The sequence below is a fragment of the Rissa tridactyla genome, chromosome 1, assembly GCF_028500815.1.
Source record: "Rissa tridactyla isolate bRisTri1 chromosome 1, bRisTri1.patW.cur.20221130, whole genome shotgun sequence".
NCBI lineage: Eukaryota > Metazoa > Chordata > Aves > Charadriiformes > Laridae > Rissa > Rissa tridactyla.
Window position 1 is genome coordinate 157,733,143 of NC_071466.1, and position 20,980 is coordinate 157,754,122.

The window sequence follows — 20,980 nt, forward strand, 5'->3', positions numbered from 1 at the left end:
TGTTTAATATTAGTATTAATATCTCTGCTTCTGTTTTCCTAAGTGAGACCACTGAAGATATCACTCGCACTAGAAGACCAGACTGTAAGGCTTGGACAGGAAATCCACCTGAAGTGTGAGATATCTGAGAATGTGGCAGGGAAATGGTACAAAAATGGGCAACTGGTTGAAGCTAGTGACCGTGTAAAGCTTTATCACAAAGGAAGGTAAGCCTGTTGTGTATCAACTTGACTTTTGATGGAATGACATTGTAGAGATGTGCCAATATGTGGATTACTTCACTAAAAATTATCTGGTAAAGAATCCTAACCTCTGTCCCTCAAACACATTTATTTTTATCATCATAAAAACCATGTCTCCTTGTCCCCGTTCATCTTGTGGTTTTTGGCTGTGGAGGACAACAATCAAATCCTTGATCCATCTAAGTTCAAGCTATTAATTTTTATTGACACTGTTGCTGTTAGTATGGAATATGAAGTAGTAAAGTAAAATAATTGTCAGATGTTATTAAAAATGCACAGCTTTTAAATGTCTGTTTTTCTCATAGCTTCTGTTTGTGTCAGCTCAGACCATGCACCTCTGCCCATGCAAAGTGTGTAGGGATATCAGTTCCCTTTGCATTTATAATCCATCCTTTTTTACAGAAAGTATGTCAGTCAAAAAAATAAACAAAAAAACCCAACAACAACAAAAAACAACCAACCAAACAAAAAAAACCCAGTTTTTTTTAACTTTAAGTACATCCCCTTCACTTCAGTTTAGCAGACCGTTCATACAGCGGGGAAATGCACTTGTGAAGATGCTCCTAAGCAGGCTGTGAAATATTCGCATTGACTCCGTAATGCTCACTAAGCTGCAGTAAGGGACAAGTGCCAGCTGTGCAATGACCCCTTGGACTGACATAAGCTGAAGCTCCCCTTCAGCCATGTAGGCCCATAGGGTGAGGTGAGGGAAAGGGGAGCAGGAAGGGCACAGAGGTGAGTCCTACCTTGAATAAAGCTTAGACACAGCAGATGATAGGAGAGCAAAAATACCATCGTACGGAAAATGCAGTTAGGTAGTAAGAGCAGCATGTGCTTCGCTCACCTATTTCTTTATTTTAGTAAACAAATAATAGATCGGATCCTTCCACAAAAAACAGTCTACCAAAAGTCAAAATATTCCCACAATGGGATCACCTAAAGATTTCTTCTTGAACAACCAATGGCAGCAGCACAGAATCCTTGTGTCAAAGAGATTACACTCCTGTATTTTTCTACGTTTGCGTTCAAAAAAAAAATACTAGAATTGGTTTCATTATTTGGTGGTTGTCTAAATAATATTTCTTACAAATCGCACAGTATTTAATCAGCTCAAATACCACTAAGCAGCCAGCAAAGTATTTTTAGTCAGTAATTTTACACACCTGCACAGACCTCCTAAACTTTTCACGGAGTTTTTCCTTATAGCTTCAAGCAGCCTTCCAAAATAATTTACGTTGATTTCTTTTTCAATTTTTTACAGAATCCACAGATTTGTTATAGCGAGCGCTGCCGTTGATGATGAGGGTGAATACATGTTTGTACCAGATGCCTATAATATTAATATTCCATGCAAAGTACGTGTTGTGGGTAAGTATATGGCACAGTGACTTATACCTAACATCTCTTTCTCTGACCTTTGGAAATTAAAAGCAGCGTGAAATATCCTTGATTACAATCACTTTGTTTCCTCTGAGCAGGCACCTACCAGAGAAAACAGACCTGCTGCTTTGGCAAAGGGCAAGTGAGTTGGTCAGAGAGCGCTTTGCCTTGTGCTCAGCATCTGCCCATAATTTACAAGCCTGGGGAAAACTCCCAGGGAAGCGTTCTTGGTGCTGGATTCCTAAACCTAAACCACTACTAAGTTTTTTTGTAAAACACCTGTTGTTATCCTTTTTTCAGACATACAGCATTGTCATCTTTGAAGAACTGGCTTGCTGACATTGCAAAACGTGATTTAGTTTGGTAAAAGATTAGTGGAATAAGCACATATTTACCTCTTCCCTTAAATGATATCTACAGAGCAAAATGTTTCTGGCCAGCTTTTATTCACTCAGCAAAACAGAAGGCTTGTTAATGATTATGGTCTTTCAAAAAAATATAAAACAAGGCATTGACTCTTCCTACAACAATACCTCACTGGCTTTTGACTGCAGCCAGCAACTTGGAAGTCAAAAGGAGAGCAATATAAATGACAAAAGTTTTAGAAAATGTGTTCTGTAATTGAAGCCGAAAGAAGTGGGATATCTGTGTTAGAAAAAGTATTGGCAAGGTTCAGGGAGAATGAAGAAGTTGGGGGTAGTAGGGGGTATGCCCAGCGATACAACTTCCAACGTATTTTAAAAAGTTGTAAGAGCATATTTAGCACTTGTTCTCCATACACATGGGGTACAACAAAAGTGACCACTTCATTTTCAGAAAAGCGATTTAGGTTAAGAAAACTTTTAAACTCTAAGAACAGGGATGTCTCAAGCATGCTAAAAAGTGTTATAGAAGGCCTGCAATGGAAATTCTCAAGAACCACTTAGAGAAAATCTCTCTCAGAAGTTACCTAAACAAACATAATTCTGCCTCGGGAAGATAGATTATTTATTTTTTTTATGGTCCTACTATTCAAAAATTTCTATGGTGCCATGATTTGTTTTTTATCAGACAACTATTTTCTTAAAAAGAAAATTTCTTCATAGATTTTCTTCTTAACAAAAAATCAGTTGATTAAAAATACTGGGAAAATACAAAACACAAAGCATGTTTTTCCATGTTGCAGACCTGTGCCAGGTCACTGAACTCTCAAAGTGGCAGCCACATGGCAAATTTGGACAACCTTTCCTTTTTCAGATCCTCCTAAACTCCATCTGGATGGTCTTGGGGAAAATAACACTGTGACGGTAGTGGCAGGAAGCAAACTACGACTTGAGATCCCCATCACTGGCGAGCCAACTCCAAAAGTCATGTGGAGCAAAGGGGACAAGGTACATTGTCTTTATACATGTCTCTCTAGCTTACAAGGGGCCTTTTCCTTCAAAAGATAACCTCTAGCCTTGTGAAGACATTGATTTTAATGGCAGAAAATAAGGAGATGCATTTTATCTAAAAAACTCTCCTGGCTCAAAAATGAAGGGTAAAATGAATAAATATTATTTAGTATCTTTTGGGTCTTTTGGGGGAAAGGGTGAAATTAATGAAGGAAAAAATACAGTTTTCTATAAATAAATTGTAAAAGGAGAATGACATATGAGATACAGAAGAAAACTAGTGAAAATCTACCAAATGTCTAGTCCTTGTGTACATACTGTGCAGAATAGCTACCAGGTTTTGACAGGAAGCCATCGGATGGTCCAGTTTTGGAAAATGAAAGATAAATTCTGATGGAGTGTCAAGTCTCGAATGAAACAATAGGCTGGGCAATTGATTTCTTGCATCTGTTGGTTTTATGCAAAACTTTGCACAGATCAATCCCTGGCTGCGTAATACCAAAAAGCCACTTTTCACATTTAAATTTTCACTCTGGTATGTGGAAGCTGGAACATGTTATTATTACTGGATTCATCAGACCTATTTGGACAAATCTCTGACTAGTTTTTTTTTTCAAATATTAATTGTAGTATCACCACTGTGGACTTGTCCAAATAGGGAATTATTCTAGGAGAGGTCTTAGTCCAGAATATGTGCCAGCATTTGAAATTTGTGAGGACAAACTACTGACCATTGCAATCCCTCTGACCTTTAAACTGAATGAATTGCATTTCAATCTGCCTTTTGGGAGAATATACCACTCTCCATCAAACTGATGACAGCTACTGTTGACAAAAGCATGTTTTTCTCACAGGACGAGTAAGCCTGGTGCCTCTTCCTTTCAGATGCAATGGCTGAACTGAGTACTAAACAGTTACCATATTTTGAAGTTATTTATTTGTCCTTCAGTTATTTTGTCTTTTTTCTGATTATTGGGTGACTGGAATCCTGAGCTTTAGTGTGTTTTTTCTTATAGTTGTTTTAGCATTTTTGCTGAAGTGTCCTGTACTGCATTTGGCTGTTGATTTTTGAGCAGTTTGATTCTCAAATCCAGAAAATATGACTTTTCCCTCTGCTTACTTGGATTCCTAGTGGATCACAGACAGCGGAAGAATACGGGCAGAAACTTACCCAGACAGCAGCTGTCTGGTCATTGATACAGCTGAGAGGGAAGATTCAGGTCCTTTCAGAATAACGTTAAAGAATGAAGCTGGAGAGGACTCAGCTCTAATCAACATTAAAGTGGTTGGTAAGTCATGCAGAACAGCGCACCCGAGCCATGTCTTTTATCATAGCCCTTTTCAATAAATGCTCCTTGAAGAGCCCTACTTTTCTGCACCCCAACAAGAGACAAATTCTTCCTCTATCTGAAGGATCTCTTCCATAAATGCTGTCCTCCCTAGCTACCAAACTGTTGTAGATTCTCAGAAAACTTCTATTTCCCTGTTTGTCCCCATTTTCATTGACCTGCAAGGATCCCAAGGCCCAATGCTACTGAAGGACACAGAAGCTTAGCATAGGATTTAAGTAGGAGTTAATTATCACCCTGCTGCCACCTTACATTGCAAGGGCCAGACTTGTGCAGTTGCCTCAGGCACCTCAGGGTGCCCTTAACACTCTCTGTTCTCCATGTGGCTGTGGACCCTGTCTTACCACGTGCCCTCAAGCGCCTCTCAAGTGTCTCAACTGTGCTGAAGAGCTTAGCCTTCCTAACCACCTGCCAGGATCCACAAAGACCTTCTTTTTCTCTCTCACCTCATTAGGAACTCTTGTTGCACTTCAAAAACTATCCAGATTTGTTTCTTATTTGACATTTTTTATTTCAACCCATGCAAAAAGAAGAAAGTTGGCTTTTGGAGGTTTTTTAAATAATATTTACTTTGTCTACAACAGATGTCCCTGATCCTCCTCAGTCACCAAATGTGACTGAGGTGGGTGAAGACTGGTGTGTTATGACCTGGGAACCTCCAGCAAATGATGGTGGATCACCCATCTTAGGTACCTATTTTCCTTCTTTTTTTTTTTTTTTTTTTCCTGTAGTGATGCTCTAATATAGATAAAAGCAACAAACCCCAAATAATGGAACCCATAGGATCAGAGTTTAGCTCAGGCCCTGGAGAGCTGTATTTCAAGTATCCAGTTGCAAGAATGCTCTAGCCAATCTTTGAATTTATCGGATACCTGTTTTTCTAATGCTTTGAGATTTGCCATTTTGTATGTTGCCACATTATTAATCCCCTTACTTGGAAGACAACCTCTTATAATACCACATTTTGAACAGTTAGCTTGTTTGAATGTCAGCAGGAATTTCAGAAAAAATTTAGTGAGTAAATTGGAATATTTTCTAATACACTGAACCAAGAGTAAAGTCAGAGGGGCCCAGAGGCCAGCAGAATCAGGCACTTTCCACTGAACTAAATACAGCAGTGTTGTAAGTGAAGTCAGAAAAGAGCTCATACGTGGCTGTGAAAGCCGAACAGGTGATTATCAGATAGCTTGCAATGGCAAAAATTTAGCAATAACCCCTAAACCACTCTGAGGCTAGAAGGGGATATTGAAGCGTGTCCAGAAAATACACCATTGGGCAGTCAAAAAATAGCTCCCTCACTACTGAGCTTTATGCTACCACTTAGTACAATAAAATTTTGTTTGGTCAATAGGATATTTCATTGAAAGGAAAAAGAAACAAAGCTCCAGATGGATGAGGCTGAATTTTGAACTGTGTAAAGAAACAACTTTTGAGCCAAAGAAGATGATTGAAGGTGTTGCTTATGAGGTCCGAGTATTTGCTGTCAATGCAATAGGCATTTCCAAACCAAGTATGCCTTCAAAGTCCTTTGTTCCTTTAGGTAAGTAATCAAGAGCAGAGAGATAGGTATGCATTCAGAAAATTATCATTAAGACATTATTACAGTCATCTAATTACATAACTCTAGTTCTCGTGGCACTTATGTTGCTCAGGATCTGTCTTTATTAGGTGTTGCATAAACTATATCTCTATCCCTGAAGGATTTATAGTCTTTTATAAACAAAAAAACAAGGACATATAGACAGAAAAATGCTGCACTACAATAAAATAGCGATATACTATAGGTGAGTCTGATATGGTCAATACTACGGTCAATATGTTTTAAGGAACAGAACTAATATTTCTATGTTTTTGTGTATCATAAGTACCTCCTGAGCCAAACTATTGCCAGTCAAACTGGCAATTTAGGAAACTGATAAAGACAATGGATTATAGTCTTGGTTGTTTTGTGTCTTTCTCCTGCTATAAGTTGAGTCAGGCACTGGCTTTTAGCCAAAAATGGTCAGAAAAAGCGATCAGAAGTCTAAACATCACTATTTGTAGGCTGCACTGTATGAAAAGGAGACTTGCTTTCATGTTTCACTACTTAGGTTTTGTTGTTACACAGTAATTTGCAATTCAACAATGTACAAGTATTTACAAATAATCCATAAATTTCCATTTTAAAAAAATATTCAGGTATACAATCCATCATAAAGGTAGAAGTCTATGGAAAAAATTAAGCAAATTTGCCCAATATTGCAATAAGTCATATGACAAGACACATCTGAATAATCCCTAATTTCACTCTATGCCTCTTGGATCCCCATCAGCTGAAGTAGGGTTGGGGTTTTTTCCCAGAAAGAGATCACATATTTTCAATATCCTTTTGCAGACAATCCAGATTAGGCTAGGTCATATTTTATACTATTCTACATATCATCTTATTGCTTTATATTAATTTAACAGCTACAGGGCCTTGTTGTTCCCCTAGTGACAGACTAATTTGGTGGCCCCTTCATATAAAGAATCAGATTTCCAAACTATTGTGACATACACAAGCCTCCCTAAAAGAAAGGTGACTTGTTCTGAAGGCCAGCAAAGGTTCCCCACCTTGCTCAGCGACACCCCCACAAGGCAGAGGAGGAGAAAGGTGGTGGCTGCTACAGCATGCTCTCCTCTTGCCAGAAAACACCTACTGTTGTAGAATACACTACTCACAACTTCTCTGCTCTACCTTCTACCACTCTTTGTCCTTCTCACTCTTCAGCAGAAGGAATTTAGCTCTGGGTTAGGCTGTAAGCGGATATAGGATGAGGTACCTGCTTCTCCTAGTTTGGTCCAAATTGGGCAAGACATGCCAGGAATGATTGGAAACACCTGGTAGGCAGGATTTAGCCTGTCACCTGACAGTTTGATGATGCTAAATTAAAGGAATACACACCATAAATGTAAGCCTTTAATTGTAACCCGGTTTTCTGCCTTCTCCCTGCTGTTTGCTCCCTTCAGCTGTTACCAGTCCACCAACTCTGCTGGCAGTGGATAGTGTGACGGATACCTCAGTTACAATGAAATGGAGGCCACCAGACCACATCGGAGCGGCAGGGTTAGATGGCTATGTTGTAGAGTACTGCTTTGAAGGAAGTAAGTGACGACGACTGTGGTATGTTACTCATAGTTCAAGTAGGTGAGACTTCTCCATTTTTTTCTCTACAGGTGCTACATACTCTTACTTTAAGGCAGGGACTAATCAGTCAGAAAACCTCAAGCAGCAGGGTTGTGTTCAGGCTTCCTTTGGTTTGTATTCCAGATCCTGCCCGTTAATGGGTTGTTGTTCAACCCGTCTTACATTGGATCTGAAATCCAAATCAAAAGCCATATAATCTGTCGTAGCATATCAAGTACCGCGTTAATGCCTATCCTCTTTTTTGAGCTAAATGAAGAGTCAATGCAGTAAAGAGTGGATGGATGAATGAATAGGAAATAATGAATAGCTACAAGTGTCGTCCAAAATATTTGCAGCTTGGCTGGGTTTTAGGGACAGGAGGTCCTTGGTGTGGTAAATCCCTATCTTGACATATTACTAATTGGCTACTTTGAGTGCCAGTTCCCAATACTTAGGACAGACAGATTCCCCAATAGCTGGCTGTAGAAGTTTTCTACGCATGCAAAGTTCATGGCTGGATATTGAATTTCTCCAACATTTCAGTGTAGTTAAACGCAGGCTCTTTAACTATGTCCATCTAAGACATAAATCTATACAGAACTGAAAACAAAAGATAAAGACATAAGAGACTAAATAATTCATGAGAGTAAAAGAACAATGAATAGGGAAATATCATTTATATTTTACAATTAAGAGTCTTTGGTGATCCAGCAGCAGAAACAGTATTTTCCATCAGATTTTCTTCTGAACTGGCATCAAATGAATTCTACTTTCAAAAAGTAAAATCCACCGACTCCTGGGTAAGTATCAAATAGACTGGAGTGGTATGTGCCACACCCAGCCTCTGTGGGCCAACGCCAATCAGTGGGACGCCAGCAATGTTGTGTGTTTGGATGAATGGAACACGGCTCTCTTCAGCTCCACTAGCTGCTGCTCTTAACTGCGCTGTAAATGAGTTGGACACTTTTTTTTCATAAAGGCATTTAATTCAACAAAAGCTTTCATGAATGAGGTCCTGGAGACGAGAGGTAGAGGACAGAACTGGTCATTCACACTGTCACGTGTTTCAGATTCAGACAATCCAGGAAAACAGTAGTTCACAAAAGTGGTCAGATACCGCAGGAGCAGAGTGCCCGCAGTTCTCACTCAGGCGAGTGGGAGAGGGAGCGAAGAAGAACCGCTGGCTTTTCTCAGGAGCGCTCAGCATCTTATAGTATTGAGCTGCGTATCTGTAAGGAGCAGGAACAGACTGCAAGAAGCTCAGAGTTCTGGAGAAGATTACCTGAAGTCAGACACAGCTGGAATGGTAGGAAAGGTTCTCCTTGTATATTGGGAGAGAGCTGCGGGAACAGTTCAGAAGGAGTAAGTATGCAGTTTTACATCAAGATGCACCATTCCTATAGTGTTTCCATTGCACAGACAAGTTGTCTGGGAATATAAAGGGGACTGTCAATGTGAGGATTTCTGCATATTCTGTATATTATGCTCTGTTTAGCACTGGTAGGATGGCGGGGGAAAAGTTAAAAGTGTTTGTAATATATCATTGTCATAAACCCCCTGACATTACAGTATGTGACTTCCAAATGAGGTGACAAGAGAGGATAAGAAATGTATATATGCTAATGCAAACTATGGTGTTCGGAGGAATCTTCCAAATCTATCTTTTAATGACTATTAGACAGAAGATCATTGTATACCTGTTGAATGGAACAAATTCTTTACTTTTGTTTTTTTCAGATAGGTTTAAAACATACGAAGATACAACAAAATGGCAGTCAAGTCTGTCATTTTATTGTTACCTACCTCAGTTAAAATACAATGGGTACAATGTATTTTACATAGCTTTCTGAGTGCTTATGTATATCTATATATGCCTCCTATATATGCATATACATCTATATATACACAATTGGCATTATTTATGTATATATGCTATGAAAACAGTTAGGAATAAGGTAGAAGATACCAATTAAAAAAGACGTGTTATTGGAATATGCATCCTTTTCTCTATGTTCAGTCTTTTTTTTTCTTTCTTGCATTATCTCAGTCCCTCCTTTTCTCAGTCCTTTCAGTGCCTGTTCTACCTCTAACTAATTTCTTCTATACTGTTTAACGACTCTTTAATTTCAAGGTACTTCTTATGACTGTCTATATTCATTCTGCTGCTCATTTCTTTTAGTTATCTGTTTGTAAACTCACTTGTCTTCACCTTCTCCATTCTTTCATCATTGTCATCAAGGCAGTTTTAAAGAGGGCTTTTTTGAGACTTCCTTATAGCAATCATTAGGAGAAATCACAGTCTGAAAATAAGAAGACAACATATATATATGTAATTATAATTTAGAAGAGTCATATACTGTAAGCATTGGTTTGGCTTCGCAAAAATTTGGTATTTGTCTGAACCTCATAACTTGATCAACATGGTGGACTCTAGGATTTCCTTAACTATGGTAGCACCTTTGACAGCTGACTGTGTATATTGCTGAACTGGAGTCTCATCATGAGTATCAGGATCAGGCATTGCATAGGTGGGAATAATGTGAACATTGAACTCCCCTTCCCAGGGATTGTTTACAACATCCAACTTGAACCTCTTGCTGTGGTGATGTGGAGTAGACCAAATCTCAGTGACATGGTAGAACTCAATTCCTAGTAATATAGGCTGCTGACTCGTTCTTGTTTGACATTTCAGGGGTAGTCTGATGAACTTGGCCCTAGTTTTATCTGCCTTTAAAGGGTCATTGTACCTGCAGATGATTTGTTTTTATAGCTAGGAAATAAGCACTTCAGAGAGTCTCTCTTGGCTGAGATCTTTGCCAGTGAACCCATCTAGGACCATGCACAGATACTAGAATAGTATTTTTACTATCCTGAAAATAGCCAAGCCCAGGATTCCAGGAAATCCAGGGAAGTCATAGCTTTGTCCAGGAAATAAAGACTTAGTGATTACATCATATCTGTCATCATCCATGGTTTTGGCCTTCTTTAATTTTCTTTCTATGTTGCCTTTAGCTAAATGTGTTCTCTTCCTCTGTTTCCCCACGTTTTTTTCCAAGACTTCTCTTTTTCTGTCTCTCTTACTCAGAATCCTTCTCTGAATTTCTTCACTCTTCTCTGATGTGTTTTCTTCTCCTTCTACACTTTCTCCCATCATCATTTTGTTTCATTTCTCTCCCTTCCAAATGTTCCTTTTGTCTCTTTCTTTCCATCCTTCCAGGGCTGTGATCAGTCCCAAAGACAAAAACCAACCTTATCTCCTCCTCTTCATTTATCCTTTATCTTTCCTGTGAGCATCATGCATAACTGTTCTTTGATCTAGATGCCCTCTACCTATCTCTTTCCTCCCTGCAGTCTCCCTAAATACAGGTCCTCTAAATCTTTAAAGCCCAGCATCTATCTTTGCATACTTACTAACAGGAATTGCTAACCACTGACAAAATGCTCCATCTGTGTGAAAGTGGGTGTCTCTGATTAATTTTAAAGATGGATTCTCACAAGGTATATCGGCAGATCAGTCTGAGGAATTGCTGGAGCCACCTTTTAACCGGGAAGGTACGGTATTCAACAAAGGATATACATCTTCTTTAATAAAAGAAAAACTCTCTTCATAAAAGTAAAGATAAATTTCTGAGAGTGAATTTTAGGGGCAACAGTCTACGGAATTTTCTGTAGTCCGTGTATAAGGGGAGGGGGAGGTGTTTGGGAAACAGTCATTGATTGCAATCCTCTTCTGCTAGAAGCTGAAAGAAGCAGCTCGAAGGAGAACTTAATTCCTAAAAGTAAGACCCACAGTTATGAAAATGTACCACAGTATTGCGCGTGAAGTCTGCAGGGCTTTCCCGCTTATAATAGTTCTCTTGTCTTCTGCGCCAATATTAAAATTCTATCTTTATATGATGTGGAAGGTATTGATACTGTCTTGCTACTGCGTAAATTTGACTTCCAAATGTCAAGGTGCCAGCAGTGTTAAAAGTGATCTCTTTAGAGGACAGGGTGGAAAAGAAAGTATCATTTGTAGTTGAAGCTTTTTGAAAGACTGTACTGTTTCCATCGCTCTATGGATTACATGCGACTGCCTGGGGTAGGATAAAAAAATCCAAGGATGCTGTAATTACATGAATAATTCTGACACAGCCTTCCTTTTTTAAAGGCACCAGGAGAGATGGTGTTTCATTGCCATTTGTAAATATTCTGTGTTTCTCTCATCCCTGCAGTCTCAGTGGTAGTTTCAAGGGTACTCACTACTGGTCTAATTGTGATATTATTGAAATTAACCGTAAAACCCATTTCTCTCCAAGGAAACTGTTAAAGCAATGCTGAGTGCTTTTGGAAATATACTCTATGTCCCCCTTGTTTTCTATCAGCTGAATTTAAAGACTAATCAGTTTTCTCGCTGAAAATTAAATGATAGACAAATTCTAAAAGCATTTGTTTCTCTAAATATATAATCAGGAGAAATGCTTAAAGGTTTGAAATGTTTTTCCTACGTATGATTAAACTGAATCAATATCATGTTATAGCATAATTAGAAAAACAAATCAGAGGTATTCATCAGAATATATGGAAAATATTACCGTTCTGTACTTTTACTCATTCACAAAGTGGATGTATTTATAACTCCCTATTCTTTTGATTCGTCCTCCCCTCCTCTTTTCCCTAAACTAGCTGATGAGTGGATCGTGGCTAACCCGGAGCTGACAGACAAAACAAAGTTTACTATCAATGGCCTGCCGACTGGCTCGAAAATCCTTGTGAGAGTAAAAGCTGTGAATGCTGCTGGTGAAAGTGAGCCCAGGTACCACCCACAGCCTATTCTAGTCAAGGAAGTGATAGGTAAGATCCTCCTGCCTACACTCACCCACAAATACACTCTGCTTCCATACTTAGTTCATTTTTTAAGGCTAATACTTGTCAGAAACTCATGATATGGCCTTACAAACCCATTGTTCAGTGGGTAGAAATCATGAAACCACCTTTATTGGCAATAATATTGGCAATTCGTTTTATGTGTTCCATTTCCAAGCCTTCATTGCTCAACCTTTCAAGGCTTTTTTTTTCTGCAGAACTTGAACTTGATGTTGCTTTTTTTGAGTTGCACTAAATTTCTCACCTGTTCCTACCACCATAACATTAGGTGTTACAGAAACCAATAGTGTACTACATGTAACATTGTCGACCAAGAAATTTAAGATACCTCACTCATTGGTCGCTTCTGGAAATTGTAGACCACAGAGTCTCCTATTTACACTGATGCCCACCAGTGACTGCCTAAGTCAGAAAAGAAGATGAATGTCAAACACAAGCTTTTGGCTTTTTTCAGAACCTCCAAAGATTCGTCTACCAAGACACTTAAAACAAACCTATACTCGAAGAGTTGGAGAAACTGTGAATCTCGTTATTCCTTTCCAGGTAAGAACTAAAAACACTGACAGGAAAATACTACTTTTTCTTACATTGTTACATTTTAATTTCTTTCTGTGTAACTTTAGCCAGCCAGTAAGTTAACTTAAGCAGATGTGGAAGCACACAGAAGTACACAGGTGCTTGAAAGCTTTTGCTTAGACGTCTCAAAGAAACTATATTAAGCAAATTAATGAAACGGGTAACTAGCTTAAATAGATTGAATTGTCATCTGTCATCCTAAGGACACTTCTAAATCCTCCCAGTAGACATTACATGTGAGATAATTGCTAGCACAATGCAAAATGGTTACACCGGCAGTAGTTAGATATGATATCAAGGATGGGACTGTAGCATTTAATCTTTTTCTCGTCTTGAGAGAGGAAAAGGCAGGGGGAAAGTGGGCAGAGTTGCACTGTCTCCTATAGAAACTGCAACTTCTAAATTCTTGAGATCCCAGCTCTAATATGACTCCTTCCAAGGATATAGCACACGTTTTCCCACAGCATCATGTTAACCTTCATTCCCATACCTTTTACAACAGTGACTGCTTCTCTACCTGCAGGGTCCTTATTCTTCTGAATAAAAGAATTACAGAAGAATTAATTTCTATTTCATCTCTCCACACCTAAATATACTGGCTGGGCATAATCCAGCTTCTACAAGGCTGTTAAAAGCCTAATAAAAGCTTGGTCAGCAATTCATTGCAAGATACGCTGCTCTTGAGAAATTAAAGGAATATTCTATGGTTATTCTCTAAGATAAGGCATTCAAAAAGACATGAGATTACCCTTTTTGGACAGCATCTGCAAATCATTTGCCTCTGGAAGGCAAATGCCATGGCAAAGTACATGGAGTTCACTTTGATTTAAGTGGGCACTACTAGGCCCATAAAAACAGCACATAAAAGATGTCAGTCAAGTCTACTTACTTAGCTATTTCAACTGCTTTTGCAATGAAAGAAGAGAGTTTGGGATCCCTGGAGGTTCAGTCCACTACTTTCCTCCTTCACTGGCAATGTAGAGAATGCATATACTTCCAGAGGGTGAAATGTTTTGTTCTGCATTTTCTGGGTTTTTTTTCTCCTTTTTTAGAAAACTGGAAATTCATTGTCAAATTTAGCCAGAAAGTTAATTGTCAAATTTATCCAGAATTTGCAAATATTTTCAGTCTCCTGGGGGAAAAAAAAATAGGGGGGAAGAACACTGCATATTAGGTGAATTAACATGATTGTATCTCAAATGCTGTATGATTTAAAAAAGAATTCTCAGTTTCTTTCAGGATGGATTTTATTTCCCGCTTGGGAAAAATGAGAAATAAACCTGTTTTCTCTCCCACCCTTTTCTCTCCGAAAATCACATACAAGTTTCTTCCTGGCTTCTTACAGGGAAGACCAAGGGCAAAAGTATCATGGCAGAAAAATGGTTCTCCAATTGACAAGAATCAAATCAACATCCGTAACACTGAAAATGACACTATCATCTTCATCCGAAAGGCAGAAAGGGGACACTCTGGAGAATATGACATGAAAGTGGAAGTAGAGAATCTGGAGGACAAAGCTACGATAGATATTCAGATTGTTGGTATGTTTTGAGAAACAGAAATACATGCATGCCAGAGAAGCAGACTGCAGCCATTCCAAGGCTATGGGAAAGCAGAGGAATCCCAAAGAGCATCTTTCTCCACAGTGATAACTTTCTATGTCCAATTACTCGGCTATAGATTTGTGATCTCTAAGCGAACCTTCCCACACAATGGCAGGTGTTTGTTGGAACATGTCAGACTCTCTTTTTTTCACTGTTATGCTTTTCATGTTCTTGTCTATCCAGAATGCAAGCTTTTTCCAGTTGAGTGGTATCCATAGCCAGAAATGGTAGCAAATTCATAGTAACTTTGACACAAGTGTAACGTGGAAGAAATATGAAATGTTGAAAGAACATGAAAGTAGGAAAGACGGACAAGAAAACACATTTACTTTTCATTTTTACCATTCTATTTCTTTATATAATGGGCAAAACCGGTACCACAACCTCCATAATGATTTTTCTGACTGTCTTCTTAGTAACGCATCTTCAACGGGTTTTAACTTCTCCAAAATGTCATGTCCTTATGCAGTTAAAGAGTATATGCAGAGTATACTGTACTCACAATGCGATCAAGTTTTTCATACTTCTGACATGTCTTAACTTTGGATGTTGTATTTTGCAAGCTCAACTTTCTTTTGACGTTGGTTTTGGCATATGCATGTTGTAAGAAAGAGAGAGAGTAATCAAACTAAGTGGATGATGTGTGTAGGAAAGAGAGAGAGAGAGAGCAAACAATGGAAAAGGTCAGCTGCCATATTCTTGTTACAGATCGCCCAGGCCCACCAGAGGTTGTAACTATTGAGGACGTCTGGGGAGAGAATGTAAATTTATCATGGAAGCCACCAAAGGACGATGGCAATGCTGCCATTACTGGGTACACTATTCAAAAAGCAGATAAGAAGAGTATGGTAAGTAATAAGGAGATGTTTAAAAGGCTGATGTACTTATAAATTCTCTCTTTTAGAAATAAAAAGCCTTACATGTTTAAATTGATGTACGTGGACAAAGCATTGATTAGTCAGTGCTCAGAATATCTTCAAGGCATCTCTAAAAACTCTAAAAATCTTCTGTTCACTGTATCTAAAGCCTAAAAATTGAAATGTTTTCAGATTATCCTAAAGAGGAGGACTAAAAAGGAAAGAACAGGTACATTTGAGGGAAGTAATCCTGTTTTTTTGTCTTTGTCTCAGCAGAGAAAACAAAACCCAAAAATATTTATTAGGAAGTCAGGAGGTTGCTACTAGAATAAAAATGTAGTGCTGTTGTTTTCAAACCCGTAACGTCACAATGTGTAAGTCATTGCCACTCCTTATTACCCATGGCAAAATGGTACATATGTAACTCGTAAACTGCTTTGAGATTTACAGATGAAAAGTGCAATATAGAGATGTTTATTGTTTTCATTACACTAACAGGAATTTTACACTTCCTTAAAAGTTGGATTCTTACATTTAACACTGCAAATTTAAACACTGAAAATCTAGGACCGTATTCTGGAGTTGTCTTATGTAAGAATATCCTTCTGTTGCCCTCCCTCCCCCACATGTCCCACTTTAATATGTTGATCTGCTTCATGGTCTGATGAATTAATTCTTCCTGTGCCACTATTTCCCTTCCCATCCTTGATTTTTGATTTCTCTTCAGACTGTAAGAAGAGATGGTCTCTGTACAGCAACCAGAACAATGATGCCCCCTGTCTCTAAATGACTGTGTTAAGGAGAAAGCAACAGCAGCAGTGTCTAGGGGCATGGATCATTCAGGTCACGGTGTCCCCATATTCTCTGTGGTGTTGAATTTTGCAATTCTGGCACAGCTGGCCGCCTACAGAAAAGTGTTTTCCCAAAGGGCACTTTGGCTCTCAAAGATGACCAGACATCAATGCAAACTGTGGCACAGGGAACTCAGCACAAGTTCATCTTTAGAAAAGCAAGAACACTATGTAGGGCAGAGTAAAGAAAAGCAAAAACATTGCTGTGGTCATATTACACTTTATATTAATTGCATTTTTAGCACTAAACTCATTCAACTCTGTTAGGTATTATGTACTAGGCTAGAAATCACATGTCCTGTTACTGCTGCAAGACTAAAGTGCTAAAACCCACCTCTCCATCTGAGCCTTTAGATATCTGAGGACCCCCTGCATAAAATTACATTCCTCATGAACACTCAATCTGTGGAACAGGAGGTAGATTAGTGCATTGGCCTCTTGTGAGCACAGGTAACTGCAGAGCAGCACATGCTACTCCTTTTCTTATCTGCAGCAGTTCCTTCTCCATCAACAGCGTGGACTAGGAATGAAGGAGCCTGCCTTGCCTCGCACAATACAACCTTTGTAATATTGTATTTCTTAAAACAAACCCTCCCAGCTAAGAAATTGTAACAATTTAGTAGGGTTCCCTTTCCATGTGGCCTTTGCTGCTCAGCAGTGAGCTCTGTGGTATTCTCATTATCAGTCATTTCAGATAGACTAATTATTTATTGCCAGCTTCATTATTTTAGTATCCATCAAAAGAAAAAATCTTACTCCCACAAGCTCGATGATCATAGAATCACAGAATGTGTTGGGTTGGAAGAGACCTTTAAAGGTCACCTAGTCCAACCCCCCTGCAGTAAGCAGGGACATCTTCAACTAGATCAGGTTGCTCAGAGCCTCATCAAGCCTGGCCTTGAATGTCTCCAGGGATGGGGCCTCCACCACCTCTCTGGGCAACCTGTTCCAGTGTCTCACCACCCTCATTGTAAAGAACTTCTTCTTAATGTCTAATCTAAACCTACCCTGCTCTAGTTTAAAGCCATTGCCCCTCGTCCTATTGCTACACGCCCTTGCAAATAGCCCCTCCCGAGCTTTCCCTTCAGGTACTGGAGGGCCGCTATAAGGTCTCCCCGGAGCCTTCTCTTCTCCAAGAGGTGAGAAGAGGTGCAGGGTGCTGAGGGGAAGTTTACTCTCTGTGTTTGCGTCTTTCAGGAATGGTTCACAGTAATCGAGCACTACCACCGCACCAGTGCCACCATTAACGAGCTCGTCATAGGAAATGAGTACTACTTCCGGGTCTTCGCTGAAAACATGTGCGGCCTCAGTGAGGATGCAACGATGACCAAAGAGAGCGCTTTGATTGCAAAAGATGGTTAGCTAATGATCCATTCCTTGTCAAAAGGGAAGGGGCATGTTCAGAGGCTGGAAGGTGATTAGAGAGAAAGGCTACATCTCTAAAGCATTCAGATGCATTCCTAGCCCCAAGACCAGGTACAGGTAACAGCTAGGACGTTTCATATTAGGACTTCTTGGTTTGTCTATATAGTTCATACTTGGTTTTTTTTTAATCAAGAATGGGACATTTTTCCCATGTTCTGACATTTTTCTACGATATTGGACCTCAGACTCGTGCCACCACTGGCAGATCTAAGAGACAAGAGCTGGAAGAGGAGCAAAGAAGCTGTTCTGTTAGAAGCGGTGGGTCACTGCCTCCCAGTGGAGACTTGGCATCAGCTGTGCAAGTGCTCCCGTCCATTTCAGGCAGGATCCAACAGATAAGCATAACCCCTGCTTCACATCTCTTGCAGGCGGAGCTGGACAAATTCTGATTCTGCGGTCAGAAATGCTGACATTTCAGAAATTGTCAGTTTGAAATGGTACTGTAAACTTTAAAAAAATAATAATATTTAACTGCCCTTTATGGAAGAGAAATTCTACAAACAGGTGATTTAAAGGAAGAAAATCAAACCAGATCACCTCAGTTTGCCTGAAAGCAGAGAATACATGACTGCCATGATGCAGAAGACAACCTGTATAATCCACACAGCCAGGCTGAAGGACTGAAGGCCCAGGGTACTGGACCCCACTTCCATTATTAAAAAGAAAACTATCTGTCTTTTAGAAATGGGATCATGAACAAAAGAATGGCTATAGGAATTGCTTTTCGTCACTGCTTACTTGCCCTTGTCATGAGAGCAACTATCAGGCCTAAGCTGCACTGAAGGCAGTACAGGAGCTTGGATCAGCTTTCAGTGAAGCAAATATGTTTAATGATACCTGTGCACGGTCTGTCCAGCTGTTTTAAATGCCAGCTGATTTTGTGGGTGAAGATGATTTATTGACGGTAATCTCCATTGCAGAGCAGGGATAAAGTGGCAGTGAGCAACTAGATTTACTACCACGTTTTCCTTGTACAGAAACTACATCCATTCAGGTATCTGTATTGTTAGCGCACTGTATGAAGCAGAAGGAAAAATGGATTTTCAGACACAGAGACAGCTGTAATCAGAACAAACTGTGAAAAGTAACTGGCAACAGAATGAACACGGCTTGTCAAGGCAGGCATCCCACAGTACAGTAGCCAGGATCTGTTCTGTTCTGTAATGCAGGGCACGCAGGCAAAGACACAGAATAAATGTGCGTTATTTTGTATATCACCTACTCAGGAAGCAAACAGGAGGTCTCAGATATCTACCCTATAACATGACCAAGACATATATATATCTATATGTATATATACTTCCCAGGCTCCCTTCCAGCCTCCCCTACAAGTGCAATTACTTGGGTCAAGCTGGTACCTAAAGCAGTGTAAATCAGAATGGATTCAGACTCTTTGTAGCTTTTTTAGATGCTTGGGTATTTAGCTACACGCCAGCACTCTTTTTCTAAATGTTCTATTTTCATTTCATAGGTAAAGTGTACAAATACCCAGTTTATGACGATTTTGACTTCAGTGAACGGCCGTTGTTTACTCAGCCTCTAGTCAACACGTTTGCCGTAGCTGGTTACAATGCGACTTTGAACTGCAGTGTTCGGGGCAACCCCAAGGTACAGCATAGCTCACAACAGTATCCGTGAAAACACAAGAGAGTTTAACCTGACAAAACAGCATTTTTACTATTTGTCTCACACACAAGCCAGGCTGAAGGCAAAAATAGTGGTGTGGGCTCTAGAAAATACAAAACACGACCTCCTTACCTGTGTTATAGGCATTATAATAGTTACTAAATTCACAAATAACTCAGTGAAAGGGCAGAATCTCAGGAAAAGGTTGGGCTATACTGGGACTGGCACTGACAACAGCTGTACAGTTGATGTATCAGTAAAAGTTGTTACTAAAAAAATATTTATCCTGTAAAAAGCTAATTATGCTTTAAGAAAGCGCATAGCAGGAATACTCTGCGGACCACGTTGGTTCTCAGACCCACTGTGCAATGCATCTTACAGTTTCTTTTGAGTTGTGACTTTTTGTGATCTATTTTCTGTTGTGAGAAACTGAACTGAGCTGGTAAAATGAGAAACGAAGAGTTTTTAAGAATGTTTGCCGTTCATTCTTCACAGTTTCTGACTGCACAAATTACTGTGAAAAAACATGCTTTTCTTGTTGACTTAGCTTTTGACATCCAATTAGTCTATTGCTCAGATGTTTGCTATCATTACACAGCATCTCTTATCTTGATAACAGCCTTATATTTATGACTAATTATAAGATGGGAGCTGCACTGAAGAATCATGCTTAAAAACAGATGCAGCCCCTGTTTTATGTTTGAGTTAAGAATTACAGTTTCCTTTCTATCAATACTTTATCTATTTTGTATGATTTCTGGATTACTCAACTTTAACTGAACATTGCAAAAAGTGGTAAAATATTTCAGTTCATAGGTTTGTGCATGTGGGCTTTCTTTTGTTTTTACCACAGCCCAAAATAACCTGGCTGAAAAACAAAGTCATTATAATGAACGACCCAAGGTACCGAATGTTCAGCAACCAAGGTGTCTGCACCTTGGAGATCCGCAAACCCAGTCCCTATGATGGAGGTACTTACACCTGCCGAGCAGTCAATGAACTTGGAGAGGCAGAAGTTGATTGCAAACTGGAAGTAAAAGGTAAGGGGTCTAAAACATTGCAATTGCCCTGTTTGTCTGAACACCATCTACATAGGAGTCAAATTATGCAAGGCAAATGCAAAAGGCAGATCAAACAACGTGTTTAACTTTCCCGGATGACAATAATGACCTGATTAGGACAAAATAAACTATATCAGTTGCTTTGTTTTCTTTTTGAGGACCAACATGCTGTGCTCATGCTATACTGTCTTCCCCCGCCTCCCCCCCATGTCGATTCATATCTTCAATGATTGCAAGGACTTTTTCACAAGTGACAAAAAGGTAGACTGTGACTCTGGGAGCTATGCCACTTGCCTGAGAAACTCTAGTAAGACTCAGCCATAGAGCTCGAACAAGCTAGTTGATATAATTCCTGTATTTGCTTTAAGAACAAAGTATTCAAAACTATGGATTTTGCAAATACAGGGAAAGAGGATGAAGTAGGTTAGCCTTCTACAACTGAAGACATATCTTTATTTTCATTAAGAGATAAATTTTATGAATTCCAGGTAGTTTAGCATCAACTGGGGTATCATGAATGGCAATAGGTTTTGGATTGGACTACTAATGAATAATCTCAAGATTATATTTTTCAGAAAATTACTTCCTAGGAAAAGATGGGGTCGTAGTTAACTGGACTAACTCC

The 20,980-nt window shown here is 39.3% G+C and overlaps 1 protein-coding gene across 5 annotated transcripts in view; it reads left to right on the forward strand.

Moving 5' to 3' along the window:
- Positions 1–20,980, forward strand: part of MYBPC1 (myosin binding protein C1) — a 79,821-nt gene that overhangs the window by 50,294 nt on the left and 8,547 nt on the right. For 4 of the 5 annotated variants that reach the window (XM_054182562.1, XM_054182568.1, XM_054182576.1 and 1 more), the window contains 14 exons: positions 44–206; positions 1,504–1,610; positions 2,859–2,992; positions 4,128–4,284; positions 4,929–5,033; positions 5,696–5,884; positions 7,333–7,467; positions 12,155–12,322; positions 12,810–12,898; positions 14,277–14,472; positions 15,244–15,383; positions 17,441–17,600; positions 19,140–19,276; positions 20,148–20,334. In XM_054182562.1, coding sequence (XP_054038537.1) covers positions 44–206; positions 1,504–1,610; positions 2,859–2,992; positions 4,128–4,284; positions 4,929–5,033; positions 5,696–5,884; positions 7,333–7,467; positions 12,155–12,322; positions 12,810–12,898; positions 14,277–14,472; positions 15,244–15,383; positions 17,441–17,600; positions 19,140–19,276; positions 20,148–20,334 — 2,067 coding nt within the window. Of the gene's footprint in view, positions 1–43; positions 207–1,503; positions 1,611–2,858; positions 2,993–4,127; positions 4,285–4,928; positions 5,034–5,695; positions 5,885–7,332; positions 7,468–7,539; positions 7,621–10,972; positions 11,042–12,154; positions 12,323–12,809; positions 12,899–14,276; positions 14,473–15,243; positions 15,384–17,440; positions 17,601–19,139; positions 19,277–20,147; positions 20,335–20,980 lie in introns of all 5 variants that reach the window. The other variant, XM_054182592.1, reaches the window with a different exon arrangement.